The sequence below is a fragment of the Ambystoma mexicanum genome, chromosome 11 (assembly GCF_040938575.1).
Source record: "Ambystoma mexicanum isolate Mex_15411 chromosome 11, UKY_AmexF1_1, whole genome shotgun sequence".
NCBI classification, from domain to species: domain Eukaryota; kingdom Metazoa; phylum Chordata; class Amphibia; order Caudata; family Ambystomatidae; genus Ambystoma; species Ambystoma mexicanum.
The window spans coordinates 872,454,184-872,477,116 of NC_090934.1; the positions used below are offsets into that span (position 1 = coordinate 872,454,184).

Genomic DNA, 22,933 nt, shown 5'->3' on the forward strand with positions numbered 1-22,933 from the left:
TGATGAGGGGGCTTGAATAGAGGGGGCCACCATCTCTTGGGTCCAGCAGGCCACGGGGTGAAGAGTCCCTGTGGCTCTCAACCAGTCACGTCACAAGCTGTTTTCCCCACGCTTGGACTGGCAACCTAGACCCTATACTTGATTTTAAAGTGGATTATGGCTGCAAACTAATCCTTGCGCTGTCCTTTTTTGGGGGGGGGGATGGCCTGGTCTTCCTTCTTCAAGATGAGGGGCTTATGGACTCAAAACACATATGGAGAAAATGGTCAGCAAACCCTACAACAAAGTGGATGCTCTGCGTAGAGTAACCCTCCAAAAACCCACCTCTCACAGGCCTTGGAACCCCTGGCATCCACCCAAATGCCATATGCCGATATTGCCCACATACTGTCCTCACCGACAGCACTGCACATGCTTCCACCAAACGATTCAATCTCGGGTTAGGCAGCTACATTCCTACATACAGCAAAACGGGACATAATAAATGTCACTTACAAAAATTAATAATGTTTATATGATATAGTTCTTGCTTTATTTCTTTAGTCTTCTAAACAGCAAACGAGAACCAAGAGAGCCTTTGAATGTTGTCCACGTAACTTTTGTAACCCTACTCCCTCTTTGGAAACACCATGAAGTGCTTGCTGTGAGGCAACCCATGCGAGTTAATGAATAAAACCGTACATCAAAAGTTGCAGCAACACACTGCCTTAGGCTGGGGGGAGGAAAAGGGTTGGGTAGCGTACCCTTCCAACAAATCAGAGAACAGGCGTAAACCTTTATGGCTCCTCCAACATCCACTGGTATTATTCTTCCAAGTGTTATCAGTGCCAGAAAGGGAAAATAAATCCTGGGGGAACCCACTACTCCTAGAGGAGGTGGGGCAGGGCCGAGGCTTCTACAGCCAAGTATCTCTTCATTCTTCATAGAACCCAACCTCCTCATTTGCATAAAAGCAAAGAGCAGTATGGGAAAATAAGAGTGCCCACAATTTCAAATTTGGAAAATGTCTGATAGTGATTCAGCAAGAAACCCTTTTGAGAGAGTAATGGAAGTTGGACTCTGCTCTTTTTATTAGTCACAATACTCAACATAACAAAAAAAATGTTTGCAGATTGCAAGACATCTACCAATTTGGACAGCCGCTAAACAGTATGTAATACATTGGCTGTCTCTGCATTCAGTCTGCCACACAGTGTCTACCGAAGCACGGGCTGCGAGAGCTCGGCTTAAGGACTGATCTGTGAGTTTCCTGGGCTAGCCCTGAGCCCGAGGACGCAGCAGTGCTCCTGCGAGACACATTTCCTGCTTCCTCTTGTTCCTGTCCATTTCCTTCCCTGGTTACCCTTCAAGGAGGGAGGGGCGGCTCATCTTTGTAGGGAGTGCCTTCGTACTGAAATAATGTCTTCCCATCAGTCTGCTGCAACACAGTGGTACATAACTCTTTGGGATTTCCAGCCAGAGAAGGAAGATTATGTAATGGCGCTGATTCCCATCCTCACCTCGAGCAGGATATTTGGTGCCATCCGGAAATCCTTCTGGGCTTTTATAATAGGACCACAAAGTCTCCATTGTGTCCTCTGGATTCTGCACAGGTGCCCGGAGGATTCAGGCAGCCTCTTTACATGCCGAGACCATCACTTGAGAAGTGCTCAGGCATTGACGAATCTTGGGAGAGACTCCCACAAGAAGTAGTAGCAGAGAAGCCCACAGTTACCCAAATAAATGCAGCAACTCACCCTGCACATTCTATCTATTCGTGGACCTTGCAGGTGCTATCCTTTGCTGTAGCTGCCATTTCCTCTGCTGAATAGTAGTTTCCATAGCTGTGTCTGCACTTCCAGCCACATGCCCCATCTTCTATAGCCTTCCAGGAGCCCATGAAGTGCTCAGCGCGGTGGCACTTTAGCAGAGCGTACCAGACATGCAAGGGAATTCCCAGAGTGGGGGAAATGCAGAACTGTACAGGGGGGACCAGAAGGGAAGCAAATTGTTCCATTGACCCCCACTGCTATCTCAGAGAAGGGTGGGCACTGAGAGGTCCTCGACAATTTCCAACATGGATTTTATTGGGTGAGGCAACCTGAACCTCAAGAGAAAAGTAGGGTGTAGGACCTTGTTCTCAGAAAGGACTGCAGGTTGGGGGGGGGGTCTATAAAACTAAAGAAGGGTAGGACCACGGGTTGAGGAGTAAGGTACACAGTCTCCGGCCATGGAGGCATGCAGAGAAAGGGGCTCACTCTGAAAGGGTCAAGTCAATATTTTGGGTTTCTCCCGTTGTCAGCTGGATGTACACGACTCGTTGATGTGCTGTGACGTGTCTTCCACAGTGGGCCAGCGTCCTGAGCAGAGTGGCCTTGGAACAGGAGAGGATTCTGAACCCGGTGCTGGACAGGGTCCGCACGGCCGACAATCACCAGCTCCGCTCATTGACTGGCCTCATCCGGAACCTCTCTCGCAATGCAAGGAACAAAGACGACATGTGTGAGTACGATTATCTGCCCATGGTTGATGGCAGCACATGTGCACCACCATGATACATCCGTTTGTGAATCTGTGATTCAGAGGGTAGCCAGTGCACTTCTTCTGTGTATGTGTTCTGTATTTGAGCTGTTCATGGCTGATCAGAATGTGCATTGCACTGTGTTTTCTGGCTCGCAACAGTGTGGCTAGCCGAGGTTTGCAGTGATGCTGTGATGTTTATTTTGCTTGACAATCTGCATGTTTAAAGCCGTTGTTAAAGAAGTCGGGACTAAGTGTGAACTTTTGTACATCCCCCGCGCCCCATACACACACACACACACACACACACACTCTCTCTCTCTCTCTCTCTCACTCGCACACACACACTGTTACACACGTGTACTCACACACACACTCTTAAACACATACACACACTCTTAAACACATACACACACTCTTAAACACATACACACACTCTTAAACACATACACATACACGCTTAAACACACACACACACACACACACACACACACACACACACACACACACTCTTAAACACATACACACACACACACACACACACACTCTTAAACACATACACACTCTTACACACGGGCACACACACACATACACGTTTGTAGTCCACAAACATTTTTTTTTGTTGGTAAGAGTCCAGACGAGGAAGGGAACAGAACATAAAGGGAATTGTTTTTTAGCAATCGTGGGTTAGGAGTTCAAACGAAAGTACAAAACAAATGCAAATCCATCATTGGAGGCCCACCTGGAAGTGGACTTTCTCATGGTTGTCTAATCCCCAAAGGAAGTACACAAAATCCCTGACACCCCTGGCATTAGAAGATGTAATCCCTCCCTCTGGGAGAAGCCTCTTTCTGCTTCCTTAGTTTGATGGTCTTGAGACTTTGTCATTTCCGTCCGAGTTCTAGGAATGAGTAGTGAGAGGCAAACTCCTGTGTGATAAAGTGGGTTCCTCATTGTACCACAACACACCATGTCTGAATGGGATACACACAACTTGGTGAATTACCGAATTTAAATGGACCCTGTGCCACTTGCCCCCAAAAGCCATTCCTATTCTAACATTCAAGCTTCCTGAGCATTCACACCCTGGACAGTGTTCAACACATTCTCCAGGGGGGAAACGTGCCCCTGCACACTTCTTGGTCCTGCTTGGGTTGCTGTTCGCTGAAGCTTTGTTTGGGCAGGCGTCTTCTCTGGTTCGTTAACTGGCCTTCAACTGGTTAATGAACCCCTGAAACTTCAGGGGTTTTACAGTTTCTCTTTGGAACAGAGCTTGTAGCTTTGCCTTTTGAAACAGTCTCTCTCATGGTTTCTTTCCCCTCTCCTGGCATTGTGAATAGGTATTTCCCCTTCCTTCCTGAATACTTCTGGTAGGGTGTTCTCCCTCCCCACCAGATTACTTTACAGCACGGTTCTCAGGGTTGGGGTGGTGACCTAACCCCCACAACCTATCTTATGTTATGTTATAGAAACTTAGTAGAGCGCACGTACGCCCAAGGGCATCTTGGTGCTGTCGAGTGGATCAAGAACAATAAACATAGCGGAGACAGAAAACGGACTGGAAGAGGGTGGTTTTCAGAAGTCTGCGGAAAATGAGATGATCCGCAGTAGCACGGACAGCGAGAGGAAGATCATTCCAGGATCTTGCAACCACCACAAAAGGCACGCCCTCCCTTACGGGACAGGCGGTATCAAGGGACTGCTACAAGAAGCGCAGATCGAGATCTCAACTACCGGGTCAGAGCGTAGGGAACACATTTGGCGTGGAGGTACTCGGCTCCCATGCCATAAAAGACACGATGCATCAGACCCATAGATTTAAAAAGGATCTGGCTAGCAACGGGGATCCAGTGAAGTTTCTTCAGCAGGGGAGACATATGGGCTGTAAAAGGGGGGGGTGAAATATGGAGCGAGCGACCGCATACTGCAGTAATTGAAGCCTATTAATCAACTAACGTGGTTGTGCCAGGTAAAGGGAGTTGCAGTAGCCGTGCACCAGCTCCCTTCTAGCTAAACTCGATCTTGGGTTATGGTTCCTAGTGAAATTGCCTACTGACCTGCTTCACCACCTTGACAGGAGATAGCAACTGGACTTGTCACCTTCTTTAGCAGATCGAATGCCCCAACATGCTTCACATTCTGTACGACTTCTGCCTGTCTGGCCCCAGTCAGCCTCTGAGACAGGTTCTCATTAGGTCTTCAATGTTAGCCTGTACTCCTAACCTGGCCTCTCTGGGTCTGTGGCTTACTTGCTCCAGCCATCTCCCTCTATCTCTCTTTTGCTTTGGACAGGCCCTCCTTCTCTGACCTACATAGCTGTTGCCTTTATAAGTACACCCCCGCCACTGACTGCCCTACTGCTCTCCCTCCTAACTTTATAATCACTCTGGAATGCAGTCCTCTCCCTCCACCCAGCTAGTAAATGTCTGCTCCCTTTTCTAATGTGTAAGTGGTTAATTGGTGAAATAAGGGCAATTCCAGCCAAGCTTTTTTGGACTGGGATTGTCCTTTATCCCCCCCCCGTTCCTCCAATTGTTTGATCTGCTTCGTGAGTCATTCCCGGGTGCTGCGATTATTTCTCCCCTGCTCAATGTGTCGGATCCTCCCTGGGAGATTGCTGACCAAGGGAGATGGAATCGAGACTGCACGTGGGCACCATTCCTGAATGGAAAATGCTTTGTACGGGCTAGGTCAGGTGTTGCTACAATGTTTTGTTGTGCCACCACCACCCTTATGTTCCTTTTGTATCCTTGGAATTGCTCGGGCTTCACCTCTGCCCATCAATCTCCGATCTGAGACCCCAGAGAAGGCACGAAAACCACCTTCAAATTCGGGGATTTACTTGGTTATTATGGTTCGATTTGGTAAGCACTTCTGTGCTGCGGCTAGAGGTGTATTCTGGCTTTTTCTATCCAATGGGAATCCCATCCTGACTCAGACTAGGGTATCCTCTACTCTGGCTCCAGTACCTTGGGTTCTTTTGACCCTAGTGTGGGATTTTACCCCCCTTTCTGTCTATTTGCATTGGCATACCCCACCCCTTCAAGCATATGTTGTATACAGTCTCCTGGATGCCCAACAACCTGCACACCCTCCCTGAAGGCCCGAGGGAGCCCCGGGGGGCGGGGGGAGGGTGGGATAGTCCACAGTTTACCATCTCCAGAGACTGCATCATGGAGCGTGTGGCTCCCCTGCGCCCTTATGATACCCCAGGCTCTAGCTACAGCTGCCTACCAGGTGGCCTTGACACTGGAAGTAGACCTCTATATGGCATAGCCTCGTGTATGAAGCCTCATGGGGGTCCTTGGTGGACAGGTAATTGCGAGCGTATTCCATATGTGTCTGAGTGAACAAGTGGAAACCAGGGGTTGCAATGCATTGGCATCAAGTTCTTTAGTGGCAAACCATTGCCCCTTTCACAGAGTGTGATAACGTGTGCTTGTCGATTAGGAAATTGGTGCAATAAACGGTGATGGATCATGGGCATGTTTGTATCTGCAGGGAATTATATAGTGCAAACCTATCTTAGCTGTGAACCAATGGAGTTCTGCACAACCAGGGCATGCTGCAATAAGCACAATGATATGGATGCAGTTGGAAGGATGGAGTGTTAAGTGTGCACGTGGCAGGAGCTGGATAGTGGGGAGGCAAATGGGATACAAAGGGTTACAGGCAGGGGATACAGGCTAGGTAGGAAAAGGCAGACAGTCTTCATTAAGTTGCTGATGGTCCGCAGCTGTGCTCAGATTGAACCTATAGTGCTGTGAGTTTCACACGATCTGATCTAACTGCACTGCCGAGTCCTTGGGTCTGAATCAGTGGTCCCCTCCCTTGCTTTTTTTTCTTCTGAGAGGAAGCAAATTTGATTCCTTTTAATCCACCCGGAAGATCGCGATGGGGAAGTCAATAAACAACTCCTCCCATGTTGGTCCGGCTGCTTTCTATGACAATGTTGGCGTTGGAAAGCAACTCTGAATGTAATGTGTCTGTGCTCTTCTCCAGGATTCCCAGCCCTCCCTCCGATTAGGCACTTCGATTTTCAATACATTTCAGATGGACATAATCTGGAGACAATAGGCTTCATTCTAAGTGTGCTGGTCCAGAAACAACAGTGCTGGTAAGCTTACCAAAACCGTTGTTTCTGGACCGGCACACTACAACACTGCCGGCGGGTGCCGTCCCGCCCGGCATATCAGACCTGCTGGGCGTAACGGCACCCACCTGCATAGTCTTCACAGAAGCATCAGCACCGTTATTAAAGGCGCCCGTGCTTCCGTGGTCTGCACTCCCATATGGAATGGGGACTTACCATTTACTGGCACCTGACTCTCCAGGGGCCGGGGTTGTAATTCCCCAGTGTTAGCGGGAAGTAAGGCGCTGATAAATCATTACGGGTCTGGCGGTAACCCGCCGGTATCACCGGCTCGGTTACCGCCGGCATCGTACTGAGGCCCATTATCCACTGAAATAGAACGTTCTGTATGGGGGGGGCTCTACAACATGCATAAATTGGTACTCATATCTTATGCTAAAATGGTAACTAGCCCAACAAGGATAGATATGGAAAAGGGCCAGGGCATCTGTATCAAGAGTTTCGGTATATTTTGTGTGGGGTCATCTGTTGCGATTCAGTAGGATGCGTTAGCGCCATACCATCTGATTTCGGGCTGACGGTGCTATGTGAGAGCGACATTAGTATTCTGGCATGAGGCATTGCTTTAGTTCGAGGCTAGTTCTGTGGAAGAGTGCCACCTGTGCATCCTCTAGCACCGCGTTGGCTTTGTTTGCATTTATTTATTTGCATTTTGTACAGAACCGATATGACAATATAAAACAAACATGTGTAAGTTTTATTGAGAAAGGGGGAACCAGAGAAGTGAAGCATCACAGGAAGACTGTGTAATGGATGGAATCCCGGGCTCTGGTGACAGGATTCTCTGTGGGATGCTGCTGCACTGTCATGCCAGATCGCTGTAGGAGTCAGCCCTACATTGGGAGTTGCAGATCGTGTGCAAGGCGCCCTCTCCCTCGGGTGCCGTGGCATCCTCTTTAGGCTCGTAGGTGTCCCCATCTGTGCCACCAGTCTAGCCGCAGTGTCCTATTGGAGGGAATCTGCTTCCTTCCCACCGCCAGGGTCTCCTCGGTTGTTGTAGTCACCGATTCCCACTGACTGTGGTGAGAGTGGCGCACTAGTGGCTGGGGGTTCTGGTTTAAAGTCTCCGCTCTGACCCATGTTGATTCCCGCCAGTATCTCCTGCCAGAAGTTGCTTGTGCGACATATGCACCTCATGAGAAGGGAAGTACCCCTCGCTTCTGTTGTTCACTCTTCCAGTATCACCTGAAGTAGATCTTTCATTTGACCAATCAAGCCATTGCACAATTTGGAGATGTCACTGGGAACTGAAGCCCAAGTGAGCCCTGATAGGTCAGTCTGTAGATCATTGCACCGTGTCATGATGTCTTAAAATATTTCCAGTCGACTTCTGCCATATCTTTGTAGATTTTCATTTCACAGTTTCTCATGGACGCTATAGCACATACATCGAATAACGGGGCTTACCATTACCCACAGAGATGCTTACTGTAATGTTCACTATGAAACAAACCTACGCTTACACCAGGGTCCCCATTATATATACACTCAAAGTTCTGTTTACCACTGCACTCACACTTCGGTTCACTAGCGCACAGAATTCATCAAATGCACCAGAAAAGCAGTGGTTCTGGCCTGGAAAAGGTATTCAAAGGATCCACTACTATATTTCTGTATGTCGCAGCATGTGAAGTAAATCTTGAACTTCTATATAATTGGGTGTGCCAAAGTGCCCAATGGTGTGCAAAGTGTAGCTGTGTGTGATAGTGAGCATACGTGGCAATCATTTGGTAGAATGTGTATTCATAGTGCACAACAATGTGTTTGTGTGTTACAATGAGTTTCTGTAAGTTTCCTGGACAAACAGTGTGTGTGTCTAGTAAAGTGCATTTTTGCCACCAGAGCGTGCGTGTGTTTAGCAGCTGGTGTACGGGGCAGTGGCACTCCCGTGTGAATTAATTCGCGTGTGTATTTGACGAGAGCAATTTTTATGAGTGGGAAAATGTTTAAAGCGTGATTCACAGAGTATGCAATGGTGGAGGCACGAGGTAGAACGACATCCCTACCCTCGTACCGTTCTAGTGGCGGGATGCATGAACCAGTCTGCTGAGTTTGTTAGGGATCTGCCACAGGAGTTCCTGGTCAGTAACATGCAGATTTGTGTTCACAAGCGAACTGTCCACGATTATAGCGCCCTCCTAGACTGTGCAATGGAAGTCCCACTTTGCAGCACTCTCTCAGTATCACCTTAATCATTGTAGTAACGGCTAACACATTTGTTCTCACTGATCACTACTATTCCCTGTGACTTTATTGTGGTGGCCTCTGGGATTAACAACTCGGATTGGCATTTGGTCACAGAATTCCATGCCTGATGCCCATTTGAGAATGAGATCTAATCCACTCCTATCCTGTGTTTACAGCAACCAAAGTGGTGAGCCATCTAGTGGAGAAGCTGCCGGGCAGCAACGGAGAGCGGTCGATTCCTGTCGATGTCCAGGTGAACATCATTGCCGTGCTCAACAACCTGACCGTGGAAAGCCCCATCGCGGTGCGCGACATCATCTACTTCGATGGACTCCGGAAGCTGATGTATATCAAGAACAAGAGGGACAGGTGAGTGCATGGAAGCTGACCTTACACTAGGCTAGATGATTGAGTCCACTATCTGAGGACCGAGCAATGAGGCAGCTGCTGCTCTTAGCCATGGCCTGGTGTGCGTAAGCAATCTCCCCTTACCCAACTGGAGGTGGTGAGCCAATCTCGCCTAAAGACATGAGTGGGTGATTGGTGACCTTAATGGGGGGGGGGAGGGCGTGTGTGTGTGTGTCATGTGTGTGTAAACCTAGGCTATTTAAGGGGGACAGAATTCCTTGTAAACAGGCGACTACAAGCACTGACCTTGAGAGATGGATGTTAAAAGTCGGCAAAGCAACTTCCCATCCTTTTACTAACTTATGAACTTCTTCTTTAGCTTAATAAAAACAGATTTAAACATAAGCAATAAAATTGACTTGAATATACATTTCATATTATTTGGAAAATATAATTTATTAAAACGTATCCAAGAGTCTTTTCACTTGATACGGACTATGTGCGGTTAGAGAAATGGGAAGAAAAGGAGGTGAGATAAACCAAGATAAAAGAGAGGCGTGAAGAATGGAGTGATCGACTTGATCAAGAGGAATTGGAGGAGAAGGTTGCTTTGGTGACGAGAAGAGCTGAGAAAGTTAGTAACCTGCGGAAGAGGAGACTGGAGAGGAAGAAGGCGAGAGTTAGCTTCCACGTGTAAGGATAGCTGAGAATAAGCAGTGTTCAAAGGTTCTGTTAGAAAGTGAAGAAGAGAGATAGGACGATTGCAAGAATGAAAGGAGGAATCCAGAGAAGGCTTTCGACAAATAGGTAAAATAGGGGGACCCCTGGCAGAATTAGGGTCTGGATCATCTGAGGTTGCAGCCCTTCAGGGGTAAGAGATAAACACTCACACGCCGGCCATTTCTGCAGAACAGTTTATTTAATATATGTTTATAATGGGGACCCAGACTCTGCATAATTCCGATGAAGAGGCAAATGCTCTGTGTACGTGGTGTGTACGTGTTTGAAACGTTGCTTTGCCAGCGTCTGACCAGGACCTAGCTGTTAGAAACAGTACCTGTGCCATGGAGGGCGGGATATGGAAGTTGGTCAGCCTTAGGCCATAGAGGCAGATGGAATTCCCTGGGGGCCATCGTGTACCTCGAGGATTAGGGGCCACCCCGAGTTTTACAAGCATGGAATGGATCCCTGCTATGGGTGCTCGGCCGGGGCCTCCCATTCGTGTCTCTCTGGCGGCATGGGCAGGCAGGTTGTGTGGGGCTTCACTTTGCAGGGACTAGACTACCTCTGAGTAATAGAGCGTGTAGAATGTAATGGCGCACGCAGAAAGCTCACTGGTGTCTGTGCCCCACTTCTAATGTAGAGTGCCCCTGCAGGGCACAATACCACCTGCCTGTAGTGTGCTTATGGGAAAGAATCGCTGTCGAATTATTCCACATGCTGGGTCTAGTTTCCCACACAGAAATCTAATAAAGGCCATGATACAGAAGTCTGATCAGGTCCCAGCCGGTTGCCAGACATTTGGTCGAAAAAAGTTGGTCGACCAGACAAATGGTCGAACCAATTTGATCGAAAACCAAATGGTCGAATTTTTTTTTTATTATTTTAACCCCTTTTTTTCATTTTTTTTGGGGGGTCCCTCCCCCCCAACCCCCTTTTTTTCTCTAAAAACCCCTTTTTTTACTAAACGAAAACCCGAAAAATAAATATATAAATAAAAAAAAAAAATTCGACCATTTGGTTTTCGACCAAATTGCGTCAACCAAATTGCAGTCGACCAGTTTTTTTTCGACTAGTTGACTGGACACCATCCCAGCCAATCTCCACATTGTGCAATTTCATAGAACCTACCGCGCTCCCGCTTTAGAGCCAGGCCCTCGCATGCTCCATAAGACTGGGCACCACACATTCACGTTTTATTCACAAATGAACAATGCAAGACCCACTCCCAACACGTTTTGGGACCCATGGCAACCCCTTTCCAAGTAAGTTTAGAATGCATGTCCCCAAGTCAGAGAAGCGAGTCCTGATATACCTTAGCAGGTCCAAGTATGATCCGACCTATGGCACAGGCCACAATCTGTGATGGTACAGTAAAGCTATGGAGGAAGTCGAGCAACATCAGCGAAAACACTAGATCATGTCTATGTAAGCAATGACAACCCTGGTACGTTTACCAGATAATCAGTGAATTGGCTGAGGAACACCTGGTCAATATGCACCAAAACAGTGTTGAGCATCTGAGCCAACACCAGGCAAGCCACTTGGTAGGAGTGGGATACATCCTACCTGGACAGAGTGAGTAGCCAGGGTTGCCCATGAAATGAAGTCCAGTTAAAGGGGTGCTTAACGAAGTCTGTTAAAAAGATTAGGGTCGCTGCCTGCACCCCAGAATAGTGATATCCATAACGACATGAAGTTTCCCTAAAATGGCGCCTTCAGGATTTGGTTTACTCCGCCATGATGGCAGCTTCAAGGTATTAATGCCCTCATTGAGGGGAGAAGGGAGGTAGCCTGGTCCAGGATGGCTCACGGACAGTGGAGGCATGTAGGAAGAGCTTAGATCGCCTGTGCCGCTTCAGTGTGGTGAGTAGAACTTCCTTCCTATACTGTGGGAGGGGCGCCCCGCCCTGGAGTCACTAAGTAACGATTTGCGCTCTTTTGCTGGTATTTGATTTTTCAAGCCTGTTTCTTCCGGTAACCCTACGCTTGCTTGATTGACTGGTGAGTGTGAGTGCGCTTCTCTTGGTGTGCTTTTGTCAGGGAAAGTTTCTTGGTGGCAGTAACGTCGACTGCCTCTGTCGTGCTCTTTACTGCGGCCCGCTCTCGTGCTATGAAATTGCAACAGTGATGAGGTCAAAAGCACAAAAGGCTTCTTGGAGGCTGTTTGCGCCAATACGGTGAGGGGGCATGGGATTGGAGGAGGTTTGCCGAGCCAAGTCCTAACCTTGTGGGAATACACACAAATCCTAATTCGTATTAGCCGTGAGCATAGCTGCCAAGTTTCCCACTTCCATGTGTGACTCCTCAGTCCTGCTTTTTTCCCCATTCCATGCTGGGACATGTACGCCGATCCTTGCAATGGGAGGAACCAAACTGCAAGTTACAGCATGCAATTGGAAACAAAAATCAGCACTGACTCGAGGTGTTAGGCATGTAACTGGCCGCGCATAGGTGTTGCTAGGCCTGGAAAACATCCGGGGCTGCGCTAATGTCGGAACTGTCGGAACTCTGGTCTAGCTAGCCCTTTGGTTGTGGCCCCTGAGCTTCTATCCGGGGCTACAACCAAAAGACCCAGGGCGATAGCCCCTTCAGCTCCCCCCCCCCCCCCCACACACTCAGCAACGCCTCTAGAGCTGGGAATCTTGGCGCCGGGAGGGGGGGGGGTATGAATAACTGCTAGACTGAATCTTCTGTAGCAGATTTCCGGCTAGTCCTGCCCGCACCCTCAGCAATGCCTCTAGAACTGGGAGACCTGGCGCGGGGCAGGGACGTGGGGTATGAGTAACTGCTAGACTGAATCTTCTGTAGCAGATTTCCGGCCAGCCCTGGGTCTGTGAAAGGCCTTGGGGAGAGTCCGTCTCATCTGGGCTTTGACATGCAGCTGCCACTGGTTCTCCCTAGCGGTACCGGCGTTTCAAGCACATCCATGCCCAGTTGCCGCATGGCCCAGACCCCCTGCCTGCTTTTACCTGTGCCCACCACGTCTCCACCGCCCCGTTCCATGCACAGTACAAAAGCAGATTCATATTAAACGTCTGACCTTGGTCTCCTTTTCTCTATCTTTTTGTGTGGGCGATTGGCAGTCCTGATAGTGAGAAGTCGGCGCGAGCAGCCTCCAGCCTGCTGGCCAACATGTGGCAGTACAGCAAGCTACACCGGGACTTCAAGGCGGTAAGTGATGCGGTTGCTGTGCTCTACCCAACCCACCCTCCCCTTGCATAGAGATGTGTAATATCAGTCATGTTTACCAATGGAAGAGGTGTTCGCCTTCACACAGGGTATACACAGTGCAAATATTTAGTGAGATGTAGATGTAAAGGTCATATTGCAACCTTTGTTCCACCTCGGTAGTTAAGATTGTGAATTTTATTATGTTGTAATACTCCTTGGACAATAATATGATGGCGTCTGGTGATGTACCCGACTGGTGCTCCAGGCACTCCAAAACCTCTTCGAAAACTACATTATTCCAATGAATACTCTGTGATTCTAAACTAATATGCAAGTGGACATATTATTGTTCCTAATTGCCCGTTGTCTAGATGCCCATGTTAAATGCCCATGGTCTGGATGCCCATGTGACATGCCTTTCGGCCTTAATTGGGCCTTTTTCAAACTGGGCTTGTTCTCTTAGTAGTCATTGATTGCCTGGGAGTGTGGTTACTCCAATGGGAATTAAAGGAATAGGCGCCTATAGGAGATCCTACCCTAGCAAGAAGGGTCCAGGGAACCTATTTATTTATTCGTATTTTTAAAGCACACAGTAGCCCGAGGGCATTGTGGCGCTGTTACATATATGCATAGCTGGTTACAAAAGAAGGCTTGGTAGTTACATTGGTATTTGCATTTATGGTTCATCTTGGTGTTACCTAGTACAAAGCAGGCAGTCAATATTTGCATTATGCTTCATCTTGGGGTTCCATAGAGCAGGGTAGGTTGCAGCCAGTGGGTTAGCAGGGCGCTATGGTGTGTAGAGGGTTATATGAACAGTGTGGTTTTGAGGGATTTGCGAAAGGCGAGTAGGGAAGGTTCCGGCTCTCAGTGCGTTGGGGAGGGCATTCCAAAGTTTCAGTGCTATGTGGGGGAAGCCAATGCCGCTGGCGTTGGCTCTTTTAATGAGGGTACACAGAGTTTGTTATCAAGGTGACTTCTTGTGGGGCGGGCAGAGATGTTTTTGGATATCGTTTCTGATAGGTAGGAAGGGGCGGAGAGATTAATGCATTTATGTGTATTTATAGATATGCATTTATAAAAAGGAACTGCCTGCGATGGTATAAAGGTAACTTGTAATTAGCACATTGGAAACGACTTGTAATGTTCTAAGCTGTGGGCCAAGATTCTTCAAAGGGTTTTTTGTGCTGTTAGCGTCACTGGATAAGTTCCTGAGATCTGACCTGAAAGTATAGTCCTCCCGGTGTATAGAATGGGCCCCTGAGATGACCCAAGGAGCCATCAGTCTCACAATGCTTGATGCCCCTGGAAGTATAGTCCTCCAGGTGTATAGAATGGGCCCCTGAGATGACCCAAGGAGCCATCAGTCTCACAATGCTTGATGCCCCTGGAAGTATAGTCCTCCCGGTGTATAGAATGGGCCCCTGAGATGACACAAGGAGCCATCAGTCTCACAATGCTTGATGCCCCTGGAAGTATAGTCCTCCCGGTGTACAGAATTGGGCCCCTGAGATGACCCAAGGAGCCATCGCAGTCTCACAATGTTCTAAGCTGTGGGCCAAGATTCTTCATAGGGTTTTTTGGTTTTTTGTGCTATTAGCGTCACTGGATACGTTCCGGAGACCTGACCTGGAAGTATAGTCCTCCCGGTGTACAGAATAGGCCCCTGAGATGACCCAAGGAGCCATCGCAGTCTCACAATGCTTGATGCCCCTGGAATGATATTCGCTAGAGTGCTGCTTGCAGATCTTCAGAAGCAGACCTTGTCCTTCAACCAAACAGGTTTTCGTAAATCTTTCTCCTCCCTGTCAACATCATGACACTGATCACCTTTGTAGAGCGTGCTTGGAGTTTTTATAACCAGCCAATTTACGTGGCCTATGTTGATTTCAGTGCAGCCTTTGATCCCATAAATGGAAACAAATGATGGCACAAATTGAGTGGGGACTACCTAGTGGCCTACTAAAGGTGCTCATCTCATTGCATCAAAAAACCACTGTGCAGGTCAGACTGGACCTAAAGGGCACGCTAACCTACCCATTGCCCACTTACAGTGGAATAAAACAGGGATGCAGCCTGGCCCATTTACTTGTTAATTTGTAGATGGCTGATTTATCTCTTTCACCTAGCTACCATGCAATCTCACCCACCCAAATTCCTTGGCATGCTGAAGACATCTTATTAAATCTGGCCCCCAGGGCCTTGCAAGCAGAGCTAAGCCGGTTGGCAGATTACTCAAACTTTTGATTTAACCATTAACATCTCAAAAACCTAGACTATGATGTTTATACCTGGAAAGAAGAAGCATTGTAATGCGATTGTCATTTGTATATCTATTCCCATTGGTGTGGCCTCAAAGCGCTGTGGGTTAACGCCCTCGAGGGACTGAAGTCCAAGGTTAAGGGGAAATCGTCAGAGGAGTTTAGAATGGTGTGTGTGCATTTTAGCCGATACGAAGGGGGAAAGAGGTGGCCAAGTCTCTATTACCTACCCATACATCAAACTGGCATGTGGATGGATGGCAAGTAGTCGTCCGCAGAGTGTGAAAGTTCAGGAGATTCATTATGTGTCCAACTATACCGAATGTTTGTCGTGGGGGATACCTGTAGGAGGAGGACCCCCCCTAATCTTGTCGATTTTGAAAGGAGGGAACACGGGTAGTGCAGTTCCTGAGCTCAGGTTTCTGATGGGTTGGTAGCAGGTGAGTTTATGTTGAAGTTATTCTGGGCCCGTTTTGTGTAGGGCACGGTGGGTGATGCACATGCTTTGAATAGGCATAGGCCTAATTACACTTTGGGCCTGAATTGTGAGATTGTTGAATGTGTATTTCAATAGAAGGACCTAGGCATGACCATTGATCAGCATCTCAAGTGGTGTGCTCAAATGGCTAAAGTTAGGGTTGAAGAATGACCGCAAGTTGGCACTATAAAATCCTTTGCATTTCTGCCTGCTTGGTTCTCCTTGATATCCCTGGAGATGATCTCCTAGATGAAATTGGCCCAAAATTAATGTATGGGATTGAAGTTTAGGGAGAAAAGAATGTGAGAGAGCCGAGTAAATTGGTGGGACATCGTATTAAGGCTGTTATGAACTTCCTCTCTCGTCTTGCAGCTGAATGCCTCTTAGAGGAACTCTGGATTAGTTCTGTCCGACAATTGCATTGATCCGATGGTTGTCATACTATTGGAAACTGGTAAACGCAGGTAATGATACGGTTGTATACGAATTGACTGTTACAATTGACCGAATTGACAGTTGACAGAATTTAAAAGGTCAATTAGGCCATATATGCGAGGCAACCCCTGCAACTCTCCCATCCAATCCCCCCCCACAACCTCCACCCAATCCCCTTATATTAATATAAAACCAAATATATATGGCCAATTGTACAGAAGGTCAATTGTGATCAGTCAATTTGGGTAATACCAATGATACCCTCCTTGCTGCCTTGTTAGCAGAAGCATCCAAGATGACGAGTTACTCCAGAACAGCTACCTGTGTGGAGATCCTGAATGAGGGACAGCTCTGGTGTGCTCCACAGACTGAATCTTAATCCTCGAGCCGTTTTGAGCTATACATCCAAAAGACTCTCTAAGAAGCTACTGATCGATAAAAAACAAAACGGGACTAATCTTGTTACCAAGTCAACCAGTAGAGATTATGATTGCAACCTTGGTTTCCTGCAACCTCTTGCTTTGTATATAAGAGGGTCCCAGCTATTATTTGAAAGCAGAATATATGCGAGTAATATTTAATTTAGTAGACAGCCAGGACGTTATTGGTGCCCGAACCGCTATAGTCGTAAGTGAACGTACGTGTAGGCTGTGCCAGACTGATGCTCTAGAGACAGCTAAGCACTGGCTTTGCTCTTGTGGGGTCTTAACGGCACTTAAAGCTAGAGCACTTTTGGCCACGACTGACGGGGAACCTTTGTATATGGATGAAGGCAATTTATCGAGATATTATTTAATGGATAACGATATACCTTTTAATAGATCACTTCACCAGACTATGCCTAATAATCACACGTACATTGCAACACCATATGCAGTAGCCCAATATCACAGGAATGTCTGAATTTATGGACGTAGCGTTGGAAATTATCTTGTATTTTAGTTAGTATATTGTTGATGTATCTTTATTTTTGATATTGCACAGAAAGTCAATTATTTGACTGTATTACACATAATAGTCACACTCAAAAATAACCTTCTAAACCTTTAAACCTTTTTTATTTTTGCCTATTAGGTGGCACTTGCGCCACCTGTAAGCCGAAACTATTGCATGAGAGTACAGATGGTAAAAATGGCATATGAGGAGGGACACACAGCTTGCAGGTGTTTGTTTATTTGCCCAACCATTGACTGCCCATGGCCATACTAATCCCTAAGGCAATTCCACCCAGTTCCTGATCCTCCCCGTCCAAAGCACCCCCTAAAGGGAACTTTTGAGCTCACTTTAATCAAGCCTTACCATAAACCTTTGCTCTCGAAGTGCCTTCCAGTGTTTTTTCAAGGCACTTTTCAGAGAGTTAATGAATTTATTGGAGCTGTAAACCCGCTACTGGTGTAATAACCAGATCTTCCTTCAGCCAGTCGATTTATAAGCATGATGCGTATCCTTCACTCAAGTCCTTAACAAAACAAGCATTGGCAAAGCCAACAGTTTTGGCTTGTGTAGAAATAGGCATTTGCCAGGCACTGCTATTAGATGCCCAGGTATGCACACCATTTTGCTCCTGCTACCATCAATGGTCAGTTAATACCACTATGGCAGTGCCTAGTACGTGTCTTTCCGATGCCTACACAAACTGTTATTGCCAATTCTTGTTTTGTGTATTTTTAGGAAGTACTGAAAAGCAATTTGGAGAACTTGTAACTGGAGTGCTTTGGCAGTCTTCGACCTCTGCTGTTGGGAAGGCCTTGGGCTGCACTTGGCAGGACGCCTGGATCTCTCCTGGGAAGGCTGACGGTTGCACTGTCACAGATGCGCTCGCACCCACGTTAAGCGTGCCTGGACCTGTTGGCAGCGCTGGTCTCTTGTGCATCACTGTAGAGTCGGGGAACACCATACGCGGGGGGGGGGATGGGAATAGTGGGGGAGCGATGGAGTTCCCACGGGAGCTCTGGTGATGACCAGCATTTCCCCCCTCTAGTAAATGGAGGGCGGGGGTGTCATCCTCGATGCAGGTTCTTGCTACAAATCCAACAGAACCTCTGTGTGGGTTTGATTTATTGTTTCCATAGCAAACATTTTAGCCTTGGGGCGGGGGTGCTGTGCAGTCAGCAGTCCGTGTGATAAGATGTATACCCTGACAGAACCAAGGTAATACCCACCCCCCTTTCCAGATATGACAACACGTCTGATGCTATGATGGTGTAATATTCATTGCTCTTCTCTGCTGCTAGAGCTTAAACGGTGTGCTCGAGGGGATGCTTGACCCTCGAGTGGGTGATGTGGATCTTCTAGTGGTGTGTGTGATGTCATACTCTGGCCTTTAGGGATAATATGACCCGCTTGCCTGCCTCGCAATGTTATTATGTCATACTCTGCTCTTTAATTTGATAAAATATGATGCTATGCCCTCCTCCGCTCTCCATTGGTGTTATATTCTGTGCCCTTTTCTATATGTGTAATTGGTTACGCTTTGTTTGGCTTTGGCCATATCATGCACTGGTTTCCAATGGTGTGATATGCCATGCTCTGATACTACAGGGGACATTTGCCAAGTTGCTTTCTCTACCAGTGTTTATATGTGATGTTCTGCTCCCTAGAGCGGATATGTCATGTTCTGCTCTCTTGTGGTGGTATGCATGCTGTGTTCTCTGCTGGCATTCTAATGCATGCCCTGCTTTCCCATGTTGATGTCTTCACTAAACTTGATGACATGACCCATACCACTATTCGATAACCGACACTGACAAGCCTATATCTGCCTGGCGCAAGTGCATGGCCCAGCATAGCCTACTCTTATGTGCTTTAATATGGTCTACTTTGCTCTGTGGTGTGAGTGATCAGGCCCTTTTCCCATCTAGAATAAGTAATGTCCCTTAAAACGCACGGCTATGGGATAACCTGCCTTAAGGTGCAGGCCTCCACTTTGCCTGTGGGTAGACAAATTCCGAATGGGGTGCAAACAGACTAGGACTTATTCCTACATTATCTATTTGAAAGATTAAAATATTGGTGGCTAAACATTCCAAATAAAGGGTCCCCGTGTTTGGGTGAAAGGCCTAAACCGTACATCTGGCGAGAGGCCCTGTACTTCTTTCTTTTTCCTGACTGATTTAATGACCATATTTCTCAGATAAGTGGTAATCTGAGGCATCATTAAGGATACTGTTCTTGTGATGTGCCCCAAGAGACCCCTAGGGTTCGAATGTTGCAACATTAGCATGACCCTGACCCGGTGCATGTCCCCTTTGCACATTCAGGTGCTACAACCCCCTCCCCCACCCCCATCCTTAGGGGACAGCCAGGCGGGATCCCACTGAGGATGTCTCATCGCACCCTTTGGAAGATAAGCCAACCCCTAGAAGGGAGATGTAGCACCCTCTCTTATCTGAGGAAGCAAATGTCTTCATAGGGTATTTGGGGATTGCCTCAAATCACTATGAAAATGTTGTACATGTCTTAGTTTCTGACCCGATTCTGTTATCCTTGCAAAACCAATGGAGGACTTCATCTCCTTTCAGAGACTGATATAAAAGGAGCCTATCACTGACACGAGGAGGAAAGCGCGAGCGAGACGGAGTGCCGCTCACCAGCGTGCACAGCCATGACACAGAGTAGGGCCCGTCCCCTCGGGCAGAGTCAAGGAGATGTTCTACGGAGGTGGTGTGGAGCGCTGCATAGCAAGACGGCCTGCGAAGCTCTGCTCCCTACTGTATTGCCAGGAGCTTGAGAAGCTCGGCCTTGCCATACGAAGAAGCGACATGACCGCCTGAGATGTGGTCGACTGGTGCCCACAATAGCCACCGAAAAAAACGGAGTCTATGCACCGCTGTGTAGAGATCCAGAGAGCCAGGAACCACTAAGAAGTGATGCGACTGTCTGAGACGTGGTCGACCGACACCACCATTACCCACCGGAAAGAACCGAAACCTACGCACTGCCACAGAGGGAACCAGAGACGCAAGAAATGTGGCACAGCCGGCAACGAAGAATGCCCACCCATGCCAGGGGAACAAGGAGGGTGGAACGGACAGGGAAGACCACAAGCCGAGGGAAATAGAACAAAATACTCTAAGCCGCACTGAGGAAGGCCCAAGAGGGGCTGATCCCCCAAATGACTGAGACTGGGAAAGAGGATATATACCCAAGCCATTGTGTGAGAGAAAGGAAGGCACAGGAGGGGTCGAACTGCCATACCGCCTGAAACAAAATGGTATTTCAGATTCCCCAAGCCGCGGTTCAAAAGTCATAAGTGGGGCCGGACATACAGCCAGAGACTGGTCAAGAACCGAATTACCCCATGCAAGGTTGAGCAAACAGACACAATAGAAGGGGCTGAGAGCCTGAGGGAGGCTAAGAGAGAACAGCCCAAGTAGGGCTGTGAGATCTGAGACCGTATGAGGGGGGTATAGAACCCTGGCTCCAGGGAGGGGCTGGAACTCAAGGGGTCCTGAAGCAGGCTGGGCGAAGCTTGATTAAGACATTTGAAGGACTTTTCTTGAAACCCGAATCAAACCACAGAGCCGAAGGCCCAGTCACATTTATTTCTCTGGATGCCACGGGCAGGAGCCCCTAGGAGAACTGATCCACACATTAAGAAGTACGACCTGACATTTATTTGGGACAATACAGTGTGGGTCAAAAGCCAGCCAGTCGCGAGGGGGGCGGGGGAAGCAATTAAGCATTTTAGTTCGGCATTCCGTTGCTTTATGGTGGTAGGTTTGAACCAGGCTAGATCGGTTTCTGGACTGGGGGCCGTTTTAGACTCTTCCCTTTCTGTCGAATAGGGGCTATACTGATAGGGGTTTAGAGCAGGGCTTTTACACCGAAATAAAAGGTTGTCCTGTTCTCACTATGAGTGGCCTGCCTCCTGATTGAGACTCCCCACAACTGGCAACAAAAGCTCGCAAATTGACTTTTTTATGCAGGAACATCTTCGTATTTGTTGATGTTTTGTGGTTAGGTTGATTTAACTGTCGTGGTAACAATTATTTTTAGCATGTTCTAACGTTATTCTCCTGCCATTCTGTGGTGCCTGTGAATTTTCCTTTTTTCCCCAGGTAAAGTGTGGGGCTGGAACGTATGTGCAGTTAAAATCAAATAGGTAGCTTGTGGTACTGCTTTTTTGTTTTTTCTTTCTTGTTGGATCAATGGGTTTTAGTGCAATCATGGGGGGCGGGGAAGAGAGGTGGGGTGTGAAAACAAATAGTACTTAGAACCCACCTGATGATGATACAGCATTCTACTCCCGGTTCTTGTGGTACTCATCTTCACTCCAATCCATCATGCCGTTTTCTTAGTTCTGTTGTCCAACATTCCTTCATCGGTTTATACAGTGGTGCTGTGGGTAGGCACTCTATCTTGCCTCAAAGCATCTTTTCGCCTCACAACTGTTTTCTGTGTTTCTTCTAAACGAATGGCTGTCTATGTAGTGTTGCTCCGTTTCATCTGGTACATTTTCTACCATAAAATTGCCAACATGAGTGTCCTTTGCATTTTACGTAATCCTTACAGTTTATCGTTCATAGCCACTCCATACATTAAATGTTATCTATTTGGTTTAGCTGCCTGTTTCTTTTGGAAGTTGTCACAATGTATATGATTTCTGGTCTAATTAACTAAGCTTTGCTGCTTTCCTTGTGTTGAACAAATGCAGGAGAAGTGGGGTAGCTGGTGGACATTGGGCCGTGCCAGGCTAGGTGGCTGACTCGAGTCTGAAGCTGCTGGGAGCCATAACACAGTTCGAGCTTTGCCTGCTCACCCCAAAAAAAGATATAAGATAGCAATCGCGCCCCAGTCGGCGGGGGGTCGGGGGTGTACATTGCCAGTAACAGCCTGCCAGCTTTAGCCTAGGTAGCCCCAACCGAAGCGCAGGCCTCAGGCCGATACTGGCCATGTACGCACCCCTGACTTGGGCATGATCGCTATATGCACCCCAGGATTTGCCAATAGTTTCATTTGTTTTCTTCTCATGAGATGGGCTCTGCGCGTATTGCTCGAGCTGAATCTCCAGAGAAGAAAAAAAAGATGGTCACTGCCATAGGACTTGGTCGCTTTTCCAAGGGAGGAGTGCTGGGACCGGAGAAAAAAGCTCTAGACCAGAAGGTAAGGAGGGAGGCAGGAGTGGGGGGGCTAGGGAAAGGCAGTGGGATCTCTTCGGGTGTGGGGGTTGGGGGCCCATGGGGAGGCAACAGGGAGAAGGCTCCCTGTTACCTCCCCAACAAGAGGGCACCACCTGGGGGAGGGCCTCAATTGGATGGAAAGAGCAGGTGGTACAAGCTGTATTTTTCACACTCTTCCAGCCACCTGATTGGCTAAGCGCCCTACTCCGGATGTGAATACACTTTTAATCGATATATATATATATATATTGCCAGGTCATTGGTCTCAGCTTGCATATCATCAGACACAAAGCTTCTAATTGGCAATTAGCAGCACAAATCATTGCATTCTCTATCTTTGGCCTCATGTGCACCTGGTACTGCAGACATGGACGCAGAGGATACTTTCGAGTTGACGGTAACTTGCAAACCCCAGCTCGATCCCAGACTCGTCAGCGCCTTCCCAAATCTTCCCACCCTGGTTTTAGGTTTGTTACTTTTCCCAGTTGGCACTTCGCAGCACAAATCACAGGGATCCAAGACGTGGTGAACCTGCCTTTCTGCTGTGATCTTCCTG

The 22,933-nt window shown here is 47.8% G+C and overlaps 1 protein-coding gene across 1 annotated transcript in view; it reads left to right on the top strand.

The window, feature by feature from the left end:
• PKP3 (plakophilin 3) overlaps positions 1 to 22,933 on the top strand; it is a 277,327-nt gene that overhangs the window by 248,735 nt on the left and 5,659 nt on the right. Inside the window, exons 11-13 of the mRNA XM_069623925.1 lie at positions 2,328 to 2,481; positions 9,016 to 9,208; positions 12,994 to 13,081. Of these exons, the coding sequence (XP_069480026.1) occupies positions 2,328 to 2,481; positions 9,016 to 9,208; positions 12,994 to 13,081 (435 nt within the window). The remainder of the gene's footprint in view (positions 1 to 2,327; positions 2,482 to 9,015; positions 9,209 to 12,993; positions 13,082 to 22,933) is intronic.